Below are 8,913 nucleotides of genomic sequence, written 5' to 3'. Positions count from 1 at the left end.
TGGTCCATTACAAAAGTACAATATTCATCATTAAATAGTTGAGATAAAAATATTATTATCCCAAAGAACATTTGGCTGTTTTATCAAAATCGCTTTAGTGTGAGTAGACTTTATGCTCCTTATTTTATGACTGGAGTTCTTTATCTTCTCAGTTCAGACTCAAGTAGCAATTATATTTTAGTGTCTCTCATCCAAGCAACAGGCTGCAGTTCATGTCATCACTGGCACTGTTCATCATTCATTTCCTTTTGACGCTGTGGTCTAATACGTTTGGTCTGAGTTCTGGAGTGACTGATAGTTCTGAATGATCCATCTTCTGCTTCAAGTTAACATCCTCTGTCCAAAGTGAAGATGGAATATCCATGTCGTAGGACTTATTAATGGCTGGATTCTTTGCTATTCTGTTTGTGGCTAGAAAAACAATTTGGACTTAGACCTGCCGTCAGAAGTGTAGGTACTTTGGGGGATTACTGTACAGACATTCCCTCGCTGTGTATTTCTTGTACGACGGAGTCCTGTGGATTGTCGGCCTGAAATGCAGCAGGAACACAACTAACAGGTTGCAGATTTGACTCCTCGCTTGATGGGGAACTTTGATCACCATCTCCTTTGTCCTCCAATAATTCAGCTACCGCAATATCAGCGGTTCCATTATCATCCCATGTACATTTGATGCCCAAACATTCCCTGACAATCTGCGGTGGAATTGCTCCATCATTCAGTAACTGCTCGTCCGTTGTTACGCTGCAGGATGAGGTTAATGTGGTTTGCAGATCGGTTATCAAAGCTTTCAGACTATTCAGGTTCACTTCCAGTTCGCTGATGCTTTCCCTCTGTGCTACATTGATTTTTGGTGGATCCGTGGGTGAATCTGACCGATTGTCCTTCTGTTGTTCAACCACTTCACTGCCAACATTGACTGGGGCATTTACAAGCAGCCTCTGTGCTGAACAGGTCCACTTTCTGGACAATACTGGGCTTTCACTCAGTGGTAGGTTCGGTATCATGAAACCACCATTTTGGCTTCTGTACATTTGGTTCATCGCCTCCTGAGACTGGGATACTTGATCCCCAGAGTTTGAACATAATGGGTCCGCATCAACTATTTTGTCTTTTTTACTCTCCTCCTCAGATAAGGTGGGACTCAGATAGGGCAGCAATTCAGTTATTTTTGCTGTGCTCACATTGGTAGCGACTGAAATGTTGTTCTGTTTAGGAAAATAAGTGAAATGCAGTGAGGAAACAGTTGGCAGTGCTGGATCAAGGTTTAACAATGTGCTGGGCAGTTTAGCTTTTCCAAAACCAGTCCTTCTCTCCCTGGTACTTTTGCCAGCTTTTCTCGCACATAAATTATTTTCCTTATCGAAAAGGTTTTCTGCGTCGCCTTTGAAATGCAAGTTCTTCAGCACTTTTTGTTGTCTCTGCCTATCTCGATACTCCCTGGACTTTTTCAATAGGATCTGGAGGCTTGGTGCGATTGTTTGAGAAGACAGACCCCCTCTCAGGAAGGTTTGCTCAGTTGGAAGACGGAAGAAATCTAATGCAGTGCCATGAGTTTCATTGTCCCTCATTATCTCTGCAGTATCATCACCCTCAACTTGACGATCACATTCCTGCGTATTGGTAGAATTGGCTGCTTTGTGCTTTGTTGCGACAATTATTTTAGGGGCGGTGACATTTTGATGTGCATGGACGGCTGCCTTTGGAAAGTCATCTGGTTTTGGACCATTATTTGTGCAACTGTTGACCCTCGGATTATTCATCACTAGGCGATCCAGGCAAGAACCGTTGTGGTGATTTGAAGTATCAGATCTTTCATTAAACACATCAGAGGTCATCCCTGCAGAAGCGTGAGCTCTCTCAAGGTTTGTTGAGCGTGTTTCTCCAATCTCATCAGTGACCTGTTCAAAATCCATGTTCATAAGTTATAGGCGTTGAATTAGGCCATTCAGCCCATCAAAGTCTATGCCACCATACAATCATGGCTGATCTAGCTTTCCCGATCGACCACATTCTCCTGCCTTCTCCCCATAACCCTTGACACCCTTACTAATCAAAAACCTATCAATCTCCACCGTGAAGATATCCATTGACTTGGCCTTCACAGCCATCTGTGGCAATGAAATCCACAGATTTACCACCCTCTAAAGAAATTCCTCCTCGTCTCCTTTCTAAAGGTACGTCCTTTTATTGTGAGGCTATGACCTTTGGTCCTAGACTCTCACACCAGTGGAAACATCTTCACATCCACTCTATCCAGCCCTTTCACTATTCGGTAAAATTGGGCACAAACAATTGGAAGACTCTTGAGGTTTATTTGCACTGTGGTTGTAGTTTTCCAATTGTTTTACACTAATCATCTCTTTAACACCGGGCATGTTGGGCATCCTTGGAAACAAATAATGTTTCCCAGATTTCCTCAATAAATGGCTCTTTGTGTGGCTAAATCAAGTCATTGAAAACTAATCGTTTATTAGTTACTTCTACGCTCAGTCATAGCTCCAATCTGGAACAGCACTCCTGAATGGCCAAGCATGTGCCTGTGCGAAAGAGTTTCTTACTCTTGGGGAGGGCAATTAAAATGTTCTATCTTGAAGAGATATGATTTTAAAATTGATTGAAAATTTAAAAAAATATTCAAAATAAGTTTTGTTATACATTTTGTTCAACGTTTCAGATTCCAAGGATAGACCAAAAAAGCTGGAGCAACTCAGCGGGTCAGGCAGCATCTCTGGAGAAAAGGAATGGGTGACGTCTCGACCCAAAACGTCACCCATTCCTTTTCTCCGGAGATGCTGCCTGACCCGCTGAGTTACTCCAGCTTTTTGTGTTGATCTTTGGTTTAAACCAGCATCTGCAGTTCCATCCTGCACATTCAGATTTCTAGGGTTGATTTCATGTCAATTATTTTCAAATAAATGGCAACAAATGTGGGGTTTTTTACAATTACATTAGCCTGCACAGAAAGGACTGGAAATAAAGGGGACGGAGTTGGGAGAGTATTAATCCCTTGCCACACCATCGAAAGCAGTGCATCTACAAGAGGCACTGCCTCAAGGAGGCAGCATCTATCATTAAGGATCCCACCATCTGTGCCATGTCCCCTTCTCACTACTACCATCGGTCAGGAGGTAGAAGATCTTATGCCCCACACCAGCGGGTTCAGGAAAAGCTACTTCCCTGCAGCCATCATGTAGAAGTCAGGTGTGCAGGAAGGAACTACAGATGCTGGCTTACACCGAAGATAGACACAAAATGCTGGAGTAACTCAGCTGGACAGGCAGCATCTTTGGAGAGAGGAATGGGTGACATTTTGGGTGTAGAAACAAGGAACTGCAGATACTGGTTTGCACAAAAGGACACAAAGTGCTGGTGGAACTCAGCAGGTCAGGCGGCATCTCTGGAGAACATGGATAGGTGTCAATCCGGGCCGGAGCCCTTCTTCAGAGTCCAGGAATGTCGTCCATCCATGTTCACCAGAGATGCTGCCTGGCCCGCTGAGTTACTCCAGCACTTTGTGTCCTTCCCTGCAAACATCAGGTTCTTGAACTAACCTGCACAACCCTCACCCTACCTCGGCAATGGAACGCTAGGGACCACCTCTTGCACTACCATGGACTTGGTCTCTAATTGTGTTTTGCATTCATGTCCTGTTTTTGCACAGTGTATTGTGTTTCACTGTCTTTAGAAATGTCTTTGCAGACATTGCTAATGTCTCCCCATTCTACCCGGTTAATTTAAGAAACAAAGTCCTCACCAGCAAACTATGGAGCAGGTTGCATGCTTCCTTGGTCAATGGTCCGTCTACATTCAGTAATGATGTACTTCTTCGTACTTCAGGCAGTTTCTCATTTGAGGCTTTGCAGGAGCTCCTGGCTTTCAATTCACGTATCTCTTCCCTTTGTTTTGAGGAAAGCTGAAAAGAATCCTTATCATTCGATGAGTGTTTTTTGGCGCAGTATTTAATATCTCCTTGTGACATAAAAGGCGCATTGAGCTTGTGCCCAATTCCCCACTAATTCTCCATGTAACCTATTCCCTCTATCTGTTTTACCGGACCAACAGAGGTCACGGCCTGGGGGTGGGGGGGTTGCGAGATACCGACCCGCAAAGTCAGCTACGGAGGTTGTCTATGGGAACGGATCTGCTGGAGTTCCAAAGCCCCGGCCACAGGCGGCCAATCCGACCCAATGAGGTCACGATCGGCCGCCTCACCCGGCTGAGGCGCCACATTTCCGGGAGGGATTTCAAGTGCACTTTCTTAACCTGGACCAAATTAACGGAGGTGCCGGACCAACAGTTGCCATAAAATCATCGGTGGTGGTCCCGTAATATTTTCTGATCTGATTGGATAGCACGTAAACAAAAGCTATTCTCTGTGCTTCGGGTACGTGTGGCAATAATTATCTTACACCTAAACCTTGCCAACCAACGACGCTCCACCATCAAAAAGAACATGGCCGACTGGTGCATGGCAACACCACCATCTGGACGTTCCCCTCCAAGAATGACACCGTCCTGATTTGGGAAATAGGATTGCTGGGTCTCCATGAAGGAACTTGCTAACCAACAACACTGTGGGAACACATTCACAAGAAGGACGGTAGGACGTCACGAAGGTAGCTCAGTGACATGGACACTGAGGAGAGGGAGAAGACAGGAGAACGAGGTTAGGAGGGAGAGATAGATCAACCATGATTGAATGGCGGAGTAGACTTGATGGGCCGAATGGCCTAATTTTACTCCTATCACATGACAATTTGGGACGACCAATAAATGGTGGCTTTGCTAGCTACACCCTGATCCTAAAAAAATGGATTAAAAATCAGTCAATGAGCAAGAATTCATGGTCCTTGGACGACCGATCACCTGCTTCTGGTGGCAACTCCTAAATAAACATGGATGTGCAGGGAATGGAGGGGTATGGATCACTTGTAGGCAGAGGAGATTAGTTTAACTTGGCAGGGCCATAGTGCCGTACATTTCTCTAATTTAATTCCCACCAGTCAGACATTGAACAGTTGCAGTTCAGAGGCTGCTAGATCTATCTCAGCAAGTCTTGCACCATCTAACATCATCTTCCCATCATCATTCACAAAAAAAGGTGATTAAAACCGACCAAGACTGTTCAAGCAGTGAAACCTTTCACATGTGACTGAATGTTACAGACATTCAAAAATTATTAAAAGCTTGAAAATAAATTTTAAAAGAACTTAAAGCACTTATTAAATTATAAATCAAATTAGCAAAATATAAATTAATCGTAGTTTCTTTGATTGATTGATTGATTGAAAGATACAGCACGAAAACAGGCCCTTCGGCCCATCGAGTCCACGCTGATCTTCGATCATCTGTTCACACTAGTTCTATGTTATCCCACTTTCCCGACGCACACTGGGGGCAATTTACAATTAATTTACAAACCCACACGTCTTTTGGGATGTGTGAGGAAACCTAAACATCCAGAAGAAACCCATGCAGTCGCAGGGAGAACACGCAAACTCCACACAGACAGCATCCAAGTTCAGAATCGAACACGGGTCTCTGCCGCTGTTAGGCAGTAGCTCTACCAGTCTTTGACGTAGGTAGAAAACCAAAAAGATCACATAAATGACCTGTGTGATGATCCTGACAGATATTAAGGAAGGTGGGAAGTATGAATGGAAAATCTCCTTCGAAATGGGGAATCTCTCCCTGCCCAAGTCTGGACTGGCACTGAATATTCACACACATTCCCCACAGTAAGTAATGGAAAATTACTGCATTTTTAAACTTTTAAATAAATGGACAGATTTGTTTTATTTCATAAGTTCTTGCTATTCGTGTCAAAACAAGGAACTGCAGGTGCTGGTTTATACCAAAGAAAGTCACAAAATGCTGGAGTAACTCAGGCAGCATCTGTGGAGAACATGGATAGGTGATGTTTCAGGTTCGGAACCCTTTCGTTTAGTTTAGTTTACAGTTTAGAAATACAGAGCGGAAACAGGCCCTTGGGCCCACCGAGTCTGCGCCGACCAGCGATCCCTGCACACTTACACTATCCTACACAGAGTAGGGACAACTTGCATTTATACCAAGCCAATTAGCCTACAAACTTGTATGTCTTTGGAGTGTGGGAAGAAACTGGAGCTCCCGGAGAAAATCCATGAAGGTCACGGGGAGAATGTACAAACTCTGTAACAGACAGCATCTGTAGTCAGGATGGAACCTGGGTCTCTGGCGCTGTAAGGCAGCAACTCTTTGTCAGGACCCTTCCTCAGACTGATTGCAGGGGAGTGGGATAGAGAGCTGGAAAAGTGGAGGGGCAGGACAGAGCATGGTAACACCATTACCCTCTATAGAACAACACCTCTCACCGGCCATGTACTGTGTTGCCTCTCCTCTTTTCCAGCTTTCTTTCCCGCCCCCTCCCTGCAATCAGTCTGAAGAAAGGTCCCGACCCGAAACGTCACCCACCCATGTTCTCCAGAAATGCTGCCTGACCCGCTGAGTTACTCCAGCACTTTGTGCCTCTCTAGTTATTCATTATCATTTTAGGGTAAATAACACTAAAATCGATTAACATTTCTGAGGACATCCGATTTAATACACGAAAAGCACAAGGAACTAATGGGACCTAATGGCACGGCCATGATCACTTGCCAGTGGTGAAAGAACAGCAACACCGTGAAACCGAATCAAAGAGCCTGTGGAGTTCGATGCCGGCAGAGAACGTTGCTCCATCTTGACCTTGCATTGGATCTGAGCAAGGTGAGCCTTGCAGAACTCTTCATAGCTCTCCATTCTGCACAAAGAACATGGTGGATATTAAGTGTAACGAGGAACTGCAGATGCTAGTTTACTCCAAAGACAGACACTAAAAGCTGGAGTAACTCAGCGGGCCAGGCAGCATCTCTGAAGAGCCGGAATAGGTGACATTTCGGGTCGCGACTGAAGATGTCTGAAGAAGGGTCTCGACCCTAAACGTTACCCATTCCTTCTCTCCAGAGATGCTACCTGTCCCGCTGAGTTACTCCAGCATTTAGTGTCTATCATGGTGTACAGTAAATTCGCAGGTAGCATCAAGAGGAGGGGCAGGAAAGAGGATGGCAACACCATTACCCTTTATACAATAACACCCTTTATCAGAATACCCTTTATAAAACTTATATAAGTTTTGGAAAAGCACGTCTTGAAAAGTATCAATCAAATCCATTTTTCGAGAATGCTAAATGTGATTTCATGCAAAGCCTGACATCACTCTTATTCATTTTAATCCCAATTGATATTTTCTTATGACATTGAAGGCATAGATTTAAGGTGAAGGAAGAAAGATTTTATAGGAATCTGAGGGGTAACTTTTTCGCGCAAAGGGTGGTGGGTGTATGGAACGAGCTGCCAGAGGAGGTGGTTGAGGCCAGGACTATCGCAACGTTCAAGAAGCAATTAGGTTCATGGATAGGACAAGTTTAGAGGGTTATGGGACAAACACACTGTGAGACTAGTGTAGATGGGACATGTTGGCCGGTGTGGGCAAGTTGGACCGAAGGGCCTGTTTCCATGCCGTATGACAATATGAAGAAACCATTCAACCCATCAAGTCTATGCTGGCTCTCGTAGTATTCTAATCAATCCTGTACCTCCCCTTATTTTCCAGTAACCTGTTCTCCCTCACCTATCCATCAAGATCCTCCTAATTCTACCCCCCCTTCCCCTCCCACCCGCCTTCACTAGGACGAATTTACTGCATACAACTCAACACCTTACATGTCTTTAGGATATGGGAGGAAATTGGAGCACCCGGAGGAAACCCATCAGGTCACAGAGAGAACGTGCAAACCCCTCACACAGGTCAGGATCGAAGCAGAGGGGGTCACTGGAGCTGTGAGGCAGCAGTACCAACTGCTGCTCCACTGTGCCACCCTTAGGTCTCCTCAGATGTAAAATGGGCACCTCCCTGTCATAAGAGTAGGGGTGCCTTTTCAACTTAAAGCTTTTCACTGAACCTCGGTACACGTGACAATAAACTAAACGGAACTTTTCCCCTTCGTGAAAGTACTGACTTTAGCCGGGATGTTTCCAAAAGCAATTAAACATCTTTCAGTACCTAACCCAGGCAGCCAATCTTACCTTGTGGGCTATGGCAGTTTATCCATAGCATGGTAGTTTGAATCCAATCTTATCCACTAATAGCTGCTGGGAAGTTATTAGAGGCAGAGATGTTTTTGTTTTTTGTTTGACATTTAAGAGAAATCTTTTGAAAGATTACCTCGCAGGAACTCTGCATTTGCAACAAATGTCCAGGACTGGTCTGTCTCTGCCCGTGGACTGATGAGGGTGATGTATGGTCTTAAGAAGTAAAGTGTATCAGAAGCAATGAGCAACAGATTGTGACATGCGCCGAGCGTTAGTGCTGTCAGATCCTGAGATTAAGATGTCGAGAGACAAGGGTAATCTTGATGGCTCTGACATAGGGTTTTCCACCTGAAACACGAACACAGATTTAATTCAGTTTAGTTTTGACGAAACAGGCCCTTCGGCCCACCGAGTCCACGCCAACCAGCGATCCCCGCGCACTAACATTATCCGACACACTCGGTGCACTTTTACCATTTATCAAATCCAATTAACCTACAAACCTGTAGGTCGTTGGCGTGTGGGAGGAAACCGGAGCACCCGGAGAAAACCCATGCAGGTCACAAGAACGTACAAACTCCGTACAGACAGCACCTGTAGTCAGGATCGAACCCAGGTCTCCTGTGCTGTCAGGCAGCAACTCTACCACTGCGCCACCGTGCCACACGGGCACTCTTCCCAAAAATGGAGCCAAACTTGAACGTTTGTAAGGTCTCAAATGCCAGCGAGGATTACCTTGCAGGAGAGTTGCCTAACTGGAAATTGCTCCTCCAAGAAGAGGAAGCACAGTAATAGAGT

General features: G+C 45.0%; 1 protein-coding gene across 2 annotated transcripts in view; it reads right to left on the bottom strand.

Moving 5' to 3' along the window:
• LOC144594941 (uncharacterized) overlaps nt 1–8,913 on the bottom strand; it is a 12,117-nt gene continuing 3,204 nt past the window's right edge. The window contains exons 2-5 of one of the 2 annotated variants that reach the window (XM_078401879.1): nt 8,110–8,463; nt 6,643–6,784; nt 3,758–3,916; nt 1–1,901 (exon numbers count right to left, since the gene is read on the bottom strand). In XM_078401879.1, the coding sequence (XP_078258005.1) occupies nt 468–1,901; nt 3,758–3,916; nt 6,643–6,783 (1,734 nt within the window). In that variant the 5' untranslated portion in view covers nt 6,784; nt 8,110–8,463 and the 3' untranslated portion in view covers nt 1–467. The remainder of the gene's footprint in view (nt 1,902–3,757; nt 3,917–6,642; nt 6,785–8,109; nt 8,464–8,913) is intronic. The other variant, XM_078401880.1, reaches the window with a different exon arrangement.

Source organism: Rhinoraja longicauda, chromosome 6 (genome assembly GCF_053455715.1).
Source record: "Rhinoraja longicauda isolate Sanriku21f chromosome 6, sRhiLon1.1, whole genome shotgun sequence".
In the NCBI taxonomy this organism is placed as follows: domain Eukaryota; kingdom Metazoa; phylum Chordata; class Chondrichthyes; order Rajiformes; family Arhynchobatidae; genus Rhinoraja; species Rhinoraja longicauda.
The sequence above is the reverse complement of the archived record's forward strand: the minus strand, read 5'-3'. Positions and strand labels throughout refer to the sequence as shown.